This window comes from Sorex fumeus, unplaced genomic scaffold, assembly GCF_029834395.1.
Source record: "Sorex fumeus unplaced genomic scaffold, SorFum_2.1 ptg000061l, whole genome shotgun sequence".
NCBI lineage: Eukaryota > Metazoa > Chordata > Mammalia > Eulipotyphla > Soricidae > Sorex > Sorex fumeus.
Window position 1 is genome coordinate 3235399 of NW_026606118.1, and position 15315 is coordinate 3250713.

Here is a 15315-nt window from a genome sequence, read left to right on the forward strand (position 1 = left end):
TGCTGGTCCTTCACCCCTTTCACCTCATGGGAGAACTGTCTTAACACGCGTAAGGAAGACTCTTAATTACCTTGTTGAAGCATAGTAAATGGCCAAAGTCATTGGAACTGGAGATTTTGTTTCCAGAGCTGAGCCTCCGTGGGTGTGGGTGGAGGGTTGTTGGAAGGGACCCTGGACGCCGAGGGAGGTAAACAGGCTCTCTGGGCATGGGTGAGGAATGGGATGGCGTCTGCGTGGAAGGATGAATAACAGTTTTGCAAATCCTGCTGTAGCACTGTCCTGTCGCACTGTCCTCCCTTGTTCATTGATTTGCTCGAGCGGGCCCAATAACGCCTCCATCATGAGACTTGTTGTTACTGTGTTTGGCATATCTAGTACATCACAGGGAGCTTACCAGGCTTTGCGATGAGGCGAGATACTCTCGGTAGCTTGCTGGGCTCTCCGAGAGGGACGCAGGAATCGAACCCGACTCAGCCGGGCCAGCCGCGCACAAGGCAAACGCCCAACGCCCTGCTGCTGTGCTATCGCTCCAGCCCAAGTCCTGCTACTTTGATTAAAACAATTAAATAAGTAAAAGCCGAGTGCTTTCACCATGCCACCCTGGAAGCTGAGTGCTGGCCCCGAGCAGCTTCCCTGACCAGGCAGGGGGCTCCCCACGGCCAGTACTGCATTTGCACTTTCAGGAAACCTCCAGAAACACCTGTCGTAGCTGTGGGAGCCCTGACTCATGGGAGAGGCCCCCTGTCGCCTAACAGAGCACATGCACTGGACCTGGCCTTCCACGAGGAAGCCGTCACTGAGGCTTTCCAACGCAGGTCGGGGCGTTTGTGGTGAGACGGTGCCATACTCTAGCTCCGGAATGGGTTGCGCTGTCTCCCCAGCTCTTGGGTCTTGGCGCCCACCGAGGGTCCTGCTGGGTCTTTATTTTATTTTTTTAATTTTTATTAGGGCTGGAGCGATAGCACAGCGGTAGGGCGTTTGCCTTGCATGCAGCCAACATGGCCGACCCGAGTTCGATTCCTCTGCCCCTCTCGGAGAGCCCGGCAAGCTACCGAGAGTATCTCGCCCGCACGGCAGAGCCTGGCAAGCTCCCCGTGACGTATTCGATATGCCAGACACAGTAACAACAAAGTCTCCAATGGAGACGTTACTGGGCCCGCTCGAGCAAATTGATGATCAACGGGAGGGCCTTTACTTTACTTACTTTTAATTTTTATTAGTGAGACACCATGAGGTACAGTTGTAGACTTACAAATTTTTGGGTTTCAGTTATACAATGATTGAGTACCCATCCCACCACCAATGATCCCAGTAGTCCTCCCACCCCCCATCCCCCCCATCCCACCCTGCCTCTGTGGCAGGGCATTCCCTTTTGTTCTCTCTCTCTTATTGGGCGTTGTGGTTTGCAAAAGAGGCAATGGGTGGCAATCATGTTCGGTCTATAGTCTACTTTCAGCATGCTTCTCCCATCCTGGGAGGATCCTCCCGACACCCTTTACATGGTGCTCCTTTCTCTATCTGAGCTGCCTTTTCCCCTAGCATGTGTGGCTGGCCTCCAAGCCATGGAGCAAAATTCCTGGTACTAATCTCGGCCATTCTTGGGTGTTAGTCTCCTATTTTGTTACTTTGAGGCTGCCCTCGACCTCCGTGCTGCCTGGCGTCCTCTGGCCTGCCCCTCCTGCCTTCCAGAAGGCTCTGCTCGGAGCGGGCGGCGCAGGGAGTGGCGGCTGCTGCTCTGTAGGGACAGTGACGCCCCAGAAGGAAACTCGAGTCCCCCACACCCAGCGGCGCCCAGGGCCACCCGGGAGAGAACCAGTGACCCGGGGGTTCCGGGGACCAGCTGACCCCTGACCCCCTCTAAAGAGGCACGAGGAGGCCTGGGAAGCTGGTCACGTCCTTCCGGTTGTTGGGGCGACTCTAAGGCCAGACCTCAGGAGCTCCCCCAGGCTGCAGGGGCGCCTTGAGACGAGCGACAGGGAGGAGAGAGAAGGTGGCTCAGACTCTCCCTGGCCCTCGGGTCTGGGTGGGCTCTTCGGAGTCCCGGCCCACCCCATGCTGGCAACAAGCGTTTCTAGTGGCTGTCAAAGGAGAGCCCCAGGTGTGGCTGCTGTGAGCTTCGGCACGCCACCCCCAGCAGACGCGGGTGCAGAGGTCAGCAGAGGCAGCCGGAGGCCCTGCCTTGTGCTGGGGGAGGCTTGGGGTCCTGGGGTCATTCTGGGCCCCAGCCTCTCGCCTCATGGAAAGGTGATGCACAGGTGAGTCTCTCGGGACTTTCTCCACCATGTTTCTGCCCCAGTGCAGGGGGTCAGCCTTAGAAGGCATTGCTCAGGGCTGACTCCTGGCTCTGTGCTCAGGGCTCACTCCCAGTTCTGTGCTCACGGCTCACTCCTGGCTCTGTGCTTAGGGCTGATTCCCGACTCTGTGCTCGGGACTCAATCCTGACTCTTTGCTCAGGGCTGACTCCTGGCTCTGTGCTCAGGGCTCACTCCCAGCTCTGTGCTCAGGGATCACTCCCAGCTCTGTGCTCGGGGCTCACTCCTGACTCTGTGCTCAGGGCTGACTCCTGGCTCTGTGCTCAGGGCTCACTTCCAGCTCTGTGCTCAGGGATCACTCCCGGCTCTGTGCTCGGGGCTCACTCCTGGCCCTGTGCTCAGTGGCCTCTCCTAGGGGGGGAGGGAGCATGGGCTGCAGGGAGACGGATCCAGCTTGGCCACATGAAAGACCAGCGCCTTCCCCTGTGTTCTGTCATTTCAATCATGTGATTCGGGGCATGTCCCCCCCCCCCCCGCACCCCCTAGAAGGCTGTGGCCTTGTAGGCAAGGGCAGGAGACGAAGCCCGCATCCCCTCTCGGCTTTGCTCTCTCTCCCACGTGCACCACTGGGCCTGGGTTTTGCTGCAGTGCCGGGCCGAGGCGTGGGGGCAGCCTGGAGCCCCCGCTGCAGAGCAGGTGAGAGTTGGCACTGTGTCCAGCGGGCAAGGCACTCCCGTCTCTTAGTCCCCGAAGAGCCCCCGCAAGATCGGAGCAGCCCTGGGTGGTGAATCCCACCGAGCCAGGGAGGGCCGGGCCTCATCTCCACATTCAGATCCCCCATCCCGTCAGGTGGGGAGGCCCGGCCAGGCGCGGCCACTGCCTCCGTCCTGCCGGCTGGCCGTCTGCGAACTCAGACCTGGACTCCATGCGGATTCCAGCTTAAGTAGGTTCTCATTGGTCTCTCGCGGAAGAGCCAAGTCACCCCGATTCCCTCCACTGCCTCATTAGCTCGCTGATGTTGTCTGTGTGTATGTGGAGGTGGGGCGAGGGGGTGGTCATGTGTGCATGACTGTGTGTCACGTGTCTGTGAGTACAGTGAGTGCAGGTCTGGCGTGGCATGTGCCTCTGCAGCGTGGCGTGCATGTGTATGTGTGTGTTTGGGCCGTGTCTGAAGTACATGTATGTTTGTGGTACATAGAGAGTGTGACATAATCTGAGAAGTGTGTCGTGCATGTGTAGTTCTTCATAATTGGTGTTGGTAGAGAATCTCGGGGTGGGAACCATCCGATCTTTAAAGCGTCTGCTGCTCCTTCAAAACTTGATTCTCATTTGCACGTGGATGGTCTGGCCTTTCTAGACTGTAGGATCTTCCTCGCTGCCTGTTTCTGTACATGACCCCTCCTGCGTTCTTCCCTCCCCCGCCCTCCCCTGCTGCAGTCTGCAGGGCCCCAAGGACACCCGGGAAAGCCGAGCCTCTCTGTCCTCCACGCTCTGGGCACTGGGAGCTTTGCTCAGCCCTGGTCTCCGCGCTCTCTCCTTGGAGGAGGGCAGAGACCAGTGGGTCTGCTCAGCCTGTCGCCACCCACAGGGTCCTGAGTTCCGGTTTGTACGGCTTCTGTTTAAGTCAGCAATTGAAATTGCAAGGAACTTTTTTTTAATTGAATCACAGTGAGATATACAGTTACAAAGTTGTTCATGATTGGGTTGCAGACGTATGTAATGTTCCAACACCCATCCCTCCACCAGTGCATATTTCCTACCACTAGTCACAGTGTCCACAGTTTCCCTCCTGCCATCTTGCCACCAGTTTTCTCTTCTCTCTCTCTCTCTCTCTCTCTCTCTCCCTCCCTCCCTCCCTCCCTCCCTCCCTCTCTCCCTCCCCGCTTTTGGGCATTATGCTTTGCAATACAGGTTCTAAAAGGTTATCATGCATATCCCTTTATGCCTTTACGTTATGACTGTCATAGTGGTCCCTCATTTTCTATCCCAACTGACCTTGTACTCTTGCAGGAGGGTGGAGCTGGCAGTGCTCGCGAGACCCCTGCACCTCCCAAGTGTTTCCCAGCCCTCCCGGCCACTTGAGTCAATGCTCAAGCCTGAGGACAAGGTGCTGAGGAGTCAGGGGCTACCACAGCCACCTCAGTGGTCTCAGGGGCCCCCACAAAGCCCTACCCAGAGAGAGTAGAGGACCACGTGGTGCCAAGCCATGGTTGGGTGAGAGCCGGGCTCTACACGCACGCTCGTCCCTGTTCCATCTCTTTGGTTTCTTGACAGTCAAAGGTATTGTAGTGAGGAGAGGTGATTGCCAGGCATAATCCCACTATACCCCAGTGTTTGAGCGTGATGCTAGAGCAATGCACTTAGAGGCATTTGAGTATCATCGTGAAAGTTACCTTGATCAGCAGGGTCTGCCAGAAGGGTTTGGGATCATCCTCAAGATCCCTCAACCTTGTGTGGAAATCACTGGGTTGTGTGTCACTTTATCATTTATCATTTCAATCACTTCTAGCTTTGATGGGTGGGTTTGAAAAAAATGTGCAGACTACATTTCTATCGCAATGTGTGTACCAATGATGTGCTTTTCTTTCCCAAGGGCCCTTCTTGCTGGGAAGACGTCCTGGTCCCCAACCGACTGAGTGGCGAGTGCCAGTCTCCAGGCTGCCCCGGGACCAGAGCGGTGAGTGCCTGTCACATCTGTTCTTTCTGAAACAGGAAACGGTGGCCTCTGCCGGGTCTGTTAGGAAATGAGAATGGAGACAAAAAATATAAAAAGACTTCCTTCCCATATGATGGTGTTCACCAAAAGTGCTGCAAGATTCAAGAGTGTGTATGATACTCATTCCAGACCTACCCATGCTGCCGGTGCCGAAACATGCTGATTTAGACCCTTTTCAAAGTGATGTTCATGGTGTTCGTAGAATATAAAGATGAGCCAGCTCGGGGACTTGCAAAAGAAAATGACAAATAGATCAGGTTAATCATTTCCCTAGTGCTGTGATATTTTACGCCCATCTTCCTCTCATACCAGGTTGCGTTTGGCTTTCTCTCTTCCTGCCTCCTGGAGCAGCTCTCTGATAGAGCAGCGTTTGATCCTCTGCTTGGGAAGACCACTACCAGCTGCTTGTATGTCCTCTGCCCTCAACAATTTCCATTCTCTTTGCAAGCATGCGCCCTGTGTTTTCAATAGAGCTGTGTGTGTGTTTTTTTTAAACCCTGGATTCCAACACTCTTACCCCTACTTTATTTAAACACGGTGGTTTACGGAGTTGTTCCTGATGATCTGTCACAGGCATTCAATATCCAGCCCCAGTCCCACCCCCACCTGCCCGTTACCTTCCCTCCACCACTGTCCCCATGTTCCCAGCCACCCCTCCAGCCTGCCCCTGAAGCAGGCCCACCATCGTTCATTTTATATGGCTTGTTACCACTAAATGGATAATGGAATTTTCAAAAAAATTATTTCCGTAAAGGAGGTAAAGGGATGTGCATAGTAACCTTTCAGTACCTGTACTGCAAACCATAATTTCCAAAGAGAAAGAGAGAGGTGGGAGTGGGGTTGGGGGGAGAAAAAAAGTGACCGCCACAGAGGCAGGCCGGGGGTGGATGGCAGAAGGACACTGGGGAGGTTGGTGGTGGGAGATGCTCACTAGTGAAGGGATGGGTGTTGGGGTATTGTGGGACTGAGACCCAATCACAAACAATTTTGTTAAAAAAATTGTGAAAGTTGTTGTATCTTACCATGGGAACAATAGGTCCTTCTCTGTGGGTTTACTAAGTTGTTGTTGCAAGTTAAGATTTCTGTGTTAATGGGTGTTTTTAGTGGAGATTCGTTGGCATGTGTGTTACGTCCCCTCCAGTCTGATGGCAGTGTTATGAAGTTTGAAGAGGTCTAGAAAATCCAGAATATTTAACTGGGAGTGATGAGAGCTTTGGGGTGTGGGTGTTGCTACTGGGGTCAGAAGTACAGGAGGTGGCGGGGGGGAGAGGTGGTCGTCATTCATCCCGACTCCCAGAGGTCTGGAGTTTTTAGCCAGAAAAAACAATGTACCAACACTGTTTTTAAAGTAACTTTGTTGTCACCATCGACTTCAACCGTGAATGTGGAAAGGTCGGACTACAGCTGAATCTCATGAAGACAATGTTTATGAGAAACAAACTCATTCCTAATGTTCCATTCACTCTCAGTGGAATGAACATCTCCGAATGCAACAGTTTTGTGTGCCTCGGTCGAGAAGTCAACATGACGAATGACCTGGCACCTGAGTTGCGCAGGAGGAAGAGAGCAGCTTGGAACGCCTTCAAGAGCGTTAAAGAAATAGTTAAGAGGACGAAGAACCTCCAGCTCCGAGCACATCTCTTTGATTCCACTGTTCTCCCTGCATTAACATACGCCTCAGAGACCTGGGCCCTACGAAAACAGGATGAGAGCGCTATTCATGTCTCCCAAAGAGGAATCGAAAGAGCTATGCTTGAAGTATCACGTTTCACTCAAGTGAGAGAAAGAATCTGGAGTTCTGACCTTCGTCAACGATCGGGAATCAGGGATGCTATCTCGTTTGCCAACGTGTCGAAAATCAGATGGGCTGGGCATGTAATGCAATTTGGAGATGACCGCTGGACTAGAGCCATAGTTATCGACTGGATTCCATGGGACGTCAAAAGATCGCGTGGCCGCCCATGTACAAAACAGTCAGACTTCTTCATCAAGACCCTGAGTGATCGGTTCAAGGCTCTTCATGTACCTGGAGCGAGCAGACTCCATTGGGCTACACTAGCACGTGAAAGGGATGAATGGAGATGTTACTGGCACCCGCTCGAGCAAATCGATGAGTAATGGGATGTCAAAGGATCAAGTGATCATCACCGTCATACTGTAAAATTGTGATGATGTTGATGAACTTAGTTCATTATTTGTATTTTACTAAATTCCTGGCCTCAAAAATCCCCATGTTCATCACCATCCAATCTGTCTGTCTTTCCTGAGCTGTAAACCGTGTTCTGCATCTAACACACATGTTAGGTTTGGCAGCAAATATCTTCTCCAGGTAACAAAGTGTCAGTAGCCACAGGTGCGGCTCTCAGCAGGGCTCCTGACTTCCACTCTCCGCTGCAGTCTGCGGCATTATTGCAAGGAGAGCAAGGACAATCACTCTCCATCAAACACGAACAGGGGCTACGGGCAGAGTTTCATCAATGCAAATCAGGAGAAAGAAGCCCTGAAGGAAAAATAATGACGCAGATTCCCCTCACTGAGGTCAAGCTTGATCTAGCAGCGGAGGTGGCCGCTGGGATGGATTCCAGTGCCCACCTTTGTGAGGGGAGAATCCAGTGTGTGTCCAAATGTGACGGGGAGCTGTTCCAGGGTGTGTGCCGTGCCAAAGGAGCTTCAGCCGCAGCAGTGACTGCGTGAGGGAGTGGCTGTGTGGGTGCGCACCCTCCACACCTGCACGTGTGTGCTTGAGGGTCTTCGTGTCATTGGCACAGGTTTGCGAGGGTCTTTGTGAATCTTCAGTCGCTGACAACCAAGCTGCCTCACCTCGACTCTCGACCCTTCTGGGCAGGTCACGGCAGAACTGACAGTTTCTCATCTTACAAGTACTAAGCTTCAAACTCAGTTGAGATGGAAAATTTTGCCATTTACTTGTTGAATTTGGGGGGCAAGGGGATATGATGTGATGCTCCTAGCGTAGTCCTGGCTCTGTGCTCAGGGATCACTCCTGACAGTGCTGGGTGATCATATGGGGTGCTGGGGATCGAACCCAGATTGGGCACTGGCACTAACTCTCAGTTTCATATTTGTTGAATATTTAACTCACTTAAAAATCAGTTCCTGAGGGGCCAGAGATAGTACAGTGGTTCGGGCCTAGCCTGCTTCCAGCCCAGGTTCAGTTCCTGCATCTCACCATCCCCTGGCACCGCCTGGTGTGACCTGGAGGTCTCCAGCAGTGCCTAAGTGCACCTGGGTTCCTGGGCCCTGCAGGGCCTGAGTGGCACTTCAGCCTGGCACGGACCCCAAGACCCAGTTGGCCAAGAATCACTGGCAGGGCTCCCTGGACCTCCTGAACATCTCCTGGGAGACCCACCCAAAGAAAACACACCAGCTCCTGGCCTGCAGTATCTGTTCGGTTTCACTGCAGCTATGTCTGACAGCTGGCGGGTAACGATAATAAGGTAAAGGTAAAGGTAAAGGTAAAGGTAAAGGTAAAGGTAAAGGTAAAGGTAAAGGTAAAGGCCCTCCCGTTGATCATCGATTTGCTTGAGCGGGCCCAGTAACGTCTCCATTGGGGACTTTGTTGTTACTGTGTCTGGCATATCGAATACTCTCGGTAGCTTGCCGGACTCTCCGAGAGGGGCGGAGGAATCAAACTCGGGTCGGCCATGTTGGCTGCGTGCAAGGCAGACGCCCTACCCGCTGTGCTATCGCTCCAGCCCTCCCGTTGATCATCAATTTGCTCGAGCGGGCCCAGTAACATCTCCATTTTGAGATTTGTTGTTACTGTGTTTGGCATATTGAATACGTCACAGGGAGCTTGCCAGGCTTTGCCGTGCGGGCGAGATACTCTCTGTAGCTTGCTGGGCTCTTCAAGAGGGGCAGAGGAATCAAACCAGGGTCAGCCAGGTCGGCTGCATGCAAGGCAAACACCGTACTGCTGTGCTATCATGGTGAAAATATGCCACATCAGATATCTTTGGGGTTATTTACTAAATTAGTATATATATATATACAAATATATAAACATATGTATAAACATATATATATATATATGTTTAGGGCCATGAAGGCTTACGTGACCAAAAAAGAGAGGATACAATTATTTATACATACTGTTTAAGGGCAAGATACTCTCGGTAGCTTGCAGGGCTCTCCAAGAGGGACGGAGGAATCGCACTTGGGTCAGCCATGTTGACTTCGTGCAAGGCAAACGCCCTACCGCTGTGCTATCGCTCCAGCCTGAGAGTATCTCACTCGCATGGCAGGGCCTGGCAAGCTCCCCATGACGTATTCGATATGCCAAACACAGTAACAACAAAGTTTCCAATGGAGACGTTACTGGGCCCGCTCGCAAATCGATGAACAACGGGAGGACCATGACCATGATCATGACTGTTTAAGGAGGGAGCAAAAGAAAGGTCATTTCCAGCTTTGTATGCTCCCATATCTTAGGTAAATGTTGGTTAAATAAAGGAATTTCCTGTCTGTGCCCGGGACCTGGCAGAGGTGCCCTGTGTGAGAAGCCTAATTCCTTCAACCTTTCTCTGATCGTCAAACTCTTCTCTGCCACGCATTTTGATACAAGTCCTGGCTCCTTCATTTCCCAAAGTACTGTCCATGGTGGTTGCTTTCTTAAAGAGGGGAGAAAAATCGGGAGCTTGAAAGCAGTTTATCATACTTAAATCTGCTGACTGTTTACATTTTTCACAGTATTTTGGGCATTTTGTATTAAATTCTCCTAAAAGCATTTCATTCCTTGCATTTGCAGAAAAATATCCACAAACTTCACATTCAAAAGCTCAGCCTCCCCGGTGTATTTTTAATTAATATCTATTCACTCGGAGAGAATGTGACAGGATGAGTTTTCGAGCATCCAGATCCAGGCCTGCCTTTCAAAATTCTGGCTGTGGCCACCCCGTAGACAGAGAACCTCGGGTTTCACACACACACTGCTGTTCTCACGGGAAGGAATCCAGCCTCTGTCCAGAGAGTCAGCATACCCTTCCCGGAGAACAACCCCAGGCAGCTCCAGGGGCGATTGCATTAGAGATTCACAGAGGGACAAAAGCCTGCTGGGCTTGTCTCATGAGTGAAATCGGGTGTTTCCATTTGGGATATTGCCCTAAAACCTTACATTTCCATGGTGTGTCCTGGCAGACGCGGCCTCTGCCCCCTTGAGCAGGGCAGAGAGGTGTGTGCCCCTATGCTGCATGATGCGTTTTGCATACTCTCCGGTGCCTGGATGTGAGCACACCCCAAGCCCCGCCCTGAACACCATCCCCAGTTCCCAGCCATGACTTCCAAAGGAGTGTGCCAGGGGAGGCTTCTGGCTGGGAAGGGCGAAACTTCTTTGCCACTTGGAAGAGTATCACTGTGCCCCTCGCCCACCCCAGTCTGGCAGCTGGACAGGAGGCCTGAGGATACGGGGAGGGCACTGACATGGTGCCAGGGCTGGGGCACATGCTTTGCATGGTGCTAGAGTACTGTGGGGAAGAGCTTCCCGAAAACCTTCAGGGGTGGCCCCCCGACAAAGCAAGCAAGCAGATAGAACACCCCAGGAGGATAAAGGGCCGGACTGCGGGGCCAGAAGCCTACAACATAGACACCCTGAAGTGCCGACAGCTGGAGCATCAGGAGAGCTGCAGCCTGCTGTCAGGAGAGACGGAGTCATGAACTTTGCTTATAAATGAAAGGACATGGAGAGTATCATGCTAAGTGAAATGATTCAGAAAGAGAGGGGCAGACATAGAAGGACTGCACCCATTTGTGAACTATAAAACAACATAACATGAGGCCAACTCCTAAGGATAGTAGATACACAGAACAGATAGATTGCTTCATAGCTGGAAGCCTGCCTCATGAGCAAAGGGGAGAAGGCAGCAGGGATAGAGAAGGGATTGCTAAGAAAATGATGGTTGGAGGAACTGGTTGGGATGGGAGATGTGTGCAGAAAGTAGATAATGGACCAAACATGATAAACTCTCAGTGTCTGTATTGCAAACCATAATGCCCAAAAGTAGAGAGAGAGTATGGGGAAAATTGTCTTCCATGGATGCAGGGGGAGGGTGGGAAAGGGAGGGTATACCAGGGATATTGGTGGTGGGGAATGTGAACTGGTGGAGGGACGGGTGTTTGATCATTGTGTGATCATGAAAGCTTGTAACTATCTCATAGTGATTCGATAAAATTTAAAAATAATAATAACAATGGCAGTCTCAAAAGTCATGGACACCATGTACACATTTAAATCTTGGCATGTATTTAGTTGTGTAAGAAAGCAATCGTTAATTTAATAAAATTTTGTGTTATATTAATGTAAAAGAAAAGGAGAGCTGCGGCTTGCTGCATCCTCATATGGAAGGAACACAGCTGCTCCCTGCAGCTCCATTATAAGGACCCTCGGCCCTCAGGAGGGCTCTAGAGGTTTCTGAAGACCCCACCCACCTCCAGACGGCATCTCATAAACTCAGAGCACAGCCGTCTTGAAGGCAGGGTGTGGACAAGCTGTTTGTTTTTATTCTCCATGGGGGAAGTGGGACCCTTGGTTTTTTTCCTTGACAGATTCTCACATGAATTATCTTGATATGTTTTTAAGAAATAAAATTGGCCTGCAATTCCTTGTGAAAGAATGCCTTTTTAAACATTATTTGATTTTTGACAGGAGCTAAACTTTTTAGATGGAAACGTTTTTTATCAGAAATAGTTGAGAGGAACCTCTTAAAATAGCTCAGAAATGTATTTCAAGCGAAATTACATACTAAAAACTATCCCTGAACTATAATAAATAGCATAATTATTAAACCCAGCATAATAAATGGAGGGCTTTCATCTTATCCCACATTTAATTTATTTCTTGCATTTCCCCCCAGTTGGACTTAGTATATGTCAACTGGAACATTACTTTCAATAAAAGTTAATATTCATAGTCTCTGTCTCTGATTTCATCTTCTGGGGAGATGTTGACTAGAACAAAATGAATTGTAAATGGGAGTCACGTAATACTGAACAATTTTTATTTATAGAGCATTTGCATATTTTATGTCCAAAAAGTTTCTTATTAATGTTTTAGTTGAGTCAAATTACGTTTCTCAGAGGGATCTGTGTTTCGTTGGGTTGTTTTATTGTTCTTTTAGACCTTATTAGAATCTCACAAAATAAGACTCAAGATCTCCTAGCATTATTTTCTGCTATTGACTTCAGGTCACTTTCTCTTTTCCTCTAGCATCTAATCATGCTGAAGGGTTGGTTTGCTTTGGTTGTTCAGAAAAGATACCAGGCTGCTCTAGTATCCCTGAAACGGTCACCAAAAAGGATCAGGGTCTCTACACTCTCATGTTGCCAAGTTCATGCACATAACCCAGAAACCAACAGGACCATAGAGATGGTGTGTGTGTGTGTGTGTGTGTGTGTGTGTGTGTGTGTGTGTGTGTGTGATATGGCTTCTGGTGTCCAAACGGTCTCAGCGGGTCACTGAACCCTTCAGCGCAGAGTGTTGGGTGGAGATAAGGCCGGAAAAGGTGCATACTTACCTATACTCAGCCTCCTGCCCCGGGGTTTATGGGGTGAGAGAAGCTGTCCTTTTGTGGTTCTCCCCAGTGGCATTCTCCTAATTCTAACTAAAATTGAATTGTGAAAGCTTTCAAGCCAAACTCGGATTATGATTGAACGGTGCCTCAGCGTGATGAGCTGCTCTCTGTTGTCTGACATGCAATTTGGATGATAAACTCGAACCTTCTTGGATCATTTTTCATACACCGATCACGTATCCAGAGCCAAGGACAGTTCAGCTCTAGTGTGGGTTTTTGAGTGCCTGGTAACAAAACGTGTCATTAAAAAGGGAAAAAACAATTAAGTGTTGTCATGCTGTCTCTCACACGAGCTCTTTGCTGTTGGCCTCTTGGGTGCTGTCCTCTGGTCACTGAAGATGCTTCTTGTTGTCCATTTGAGACTTTTCCTCAGAGAGGTCCTGAGTGCCTCAGCACCTCCCCAAGCTTTGTTCTGGGAACACAGGTCGATTCTCCCCCCTCTCCAGTGTGCCTCGGTGATGAGAGTCTGGCCTTGTGCAAATATGAGTGTCCCTGAGTGTTTCCTGCTCACTGATCCCCACACAGACACACGCTGAGACTGTGGGGTATGTGCTGGCATAGGCCAGGCTGCGGTTGGGAAGCGTCCTTCACCAACTCTAACGCCAAGGTCAGCACGCCAGTGCTCCATCCCAGAGCTTAGTCGCTGATGCCCAGCTAGGGCTCTGGTGCCAGGGTCCATGTACCACCAGTTGGGGCTGAAAAAGGGGGTCTCAGGGCCAGGGGTGCCCCAGAGCAGCTGTGACTACAGGCACACCTGGCGGGGGTCATGTTAAGCAGACCCGGAAGGACAAGTGTCGTATGAAATCCCATGTGTGGAATATAAAGAAACTGTGGCATGGACAATGGCTGAGGAAACAAGCCTTGAGATTTTGCCAGCAGAACTGAGTGTGCTAAGGTGGGAAGATGAGCAGTAGGAACTGGGGGCTCTCCTGCCGGAGTGGCAGCAGAATATGGGGGGAAAGGAGGATGGGAGTGAGGTGAGTCACTCAAGCTTACGTGCCAACACCACAGTCAATCATCGTGCCCTAACAGAAACAAGAACTAAGGTCAAGATGGAAAGAGAGATGTTTTCATCCTATGTTTTAAAATTTTAAGAAAAGTTTCAGAGTAATTTATATATAAAAATTAGTCTACTATCAAAAAATGTCGACTCTTTGATGTGCTAAGTAATTTAGGTAGTGTGCAACGGTAATAATTGAGGCAATGTGCTAAGTAATTGATTTTTGGGTTTTGTGTGTGTGTGTGTGTGTGTGTTTAGAACCAAGGACAGTTCAGTTCAATTTTTCAGCTCTTAAAAGCAATAGAAAATCAGATCAACAGTTATTTTCTCTCTGCTATTGGTTTTTCGTGTGGGTTTTTTGTCTGTTTGTTTTTTGGGTCACAGCAGGCAATACTCAGGGGTTACTCCTGGCTCTGCACTCAGTAATTACTCCTGGTGGTGCTCCGGGGACTATACATAGAGCTGAGGTTGAACCTGGGTTAGTTGCATGCAGGGCAAGTGCCATACATGCTACACTATGGCTCCAGCCCCTTCTTTGCTATTGTTATTGACTCTGACATGCTGTTTCATGAAAAATCTGGTCTCCAAAGAAAGGAAACCAGGTACTAGAAACCAGGAGTGGGTAGCAGGACAGCTTCTACACACACTATAGCCAATAGACACAGCAGTCTCAGACATTACATCAGTTTCATTTGCGGTATTATTTTTAAGTAAATATGATGTTTCCATATGTATATGTATATTAAATATTGAAAATGATCCTTAAACCCAGGAAACTCCTAGTCTATCCAGATAGTGTTTTCCGCTGTTCTGTCATTCTCTGGGTTTTATTTTTGATCTTGCTTGGTGGACAAGTAGGAGAAAAACAGTTCTCTTACCTAAGACTCTTTAGACATGGGCAATTTTCAACCTCTTCACTCTCCCTGGAGCCTTCAAAATGGACTTCTTCATTTTTCGTCTTTCCTTAGAATGATTCCAAAGCCAGACGTGCCAGTGTGAGGAGGCGGCACGGAGGGTGGGTGGCGGTTTCCAGCAAAGACCCCAGGCAACAGAGGAACAACAAAAGGATTCCTCCTAGTGCATCAAATTAAGGCGTCCCTGTGAAACACTAGGTTTTAGTTTAGGAGAAAAGACATCAGAAAAAGAGAGCAGTGGGTGTAAAAGGAAATTTCAAAGAGGCTTGTAAATGAAAATTTAAGAACTGGAGCAAAGCAAGATTTAGGAGGGCTGTAAACATACACGGGTGTCCACTGGGACGGTAGATTAGACCTAAACAGAAATGCCTGGGATTAGAGTTTGGGGTGGGTCTGCGCTCGCTGCTGTGCTGTTAGACAAGGGGCTAATGGAGTGGGAAGGAAAGAAGGACGGAGTGGGAGTAATGGCCCAGGAGAATGAGGCCTGCCTCGCAGCTGCGAAATAGCCCTCTCGGTCCCCAAGGAGGTGATGGATGGTCCTCGGAGAGCCCCACTTCATCACGCCCCGATGCTGGTCATTAGGAAGCCGTCAGCTCTCTGACTTGGGTCTGGCTGGCTCTCAAGAAGTTACCAAGGGCCGTGATCAAATTGAGCTCATAAGATGTACGCTGCCAAAAGGGTACTTGAAGCCCGTTTGTGAAACTTGAGATTTAGAATGGGGAAAAAAAAAAAACCACCAGCAAAATCAAAACTGAGAATTTCACACACCGTTGACCCAAATGTGGCAAAATACTTATTTTCCCTGTTTGCTGGAAAACAAACCTACTTGGGCATTGTCACCCTAGGGTCT

The 15315-nt window shown here is 49.9% G+C and overlaps 1 protein-coding gene across 1 annotated transcript in view; it reads left to right on the forward strand.

Moving 5' to 3' along the window:
* PRKN (parkin RBR E3 ubiquitin protein ligase) overlaps positions 1–15315 on the forward strand; it is a 1106313-nt gene that overhangs the window by 578675 nt on the left and 512323 nt on the right. Inside the window, exon 5 of the mRNA XM_056126437.1 lies at positions 4846–4929. Coding sequence (XP_055982412.1) covers positions 4846–4929 — 84 coding nt within the window. The remainder of the gene's footprint in view (positions 1–4845; positions 4930–15315) is intronic.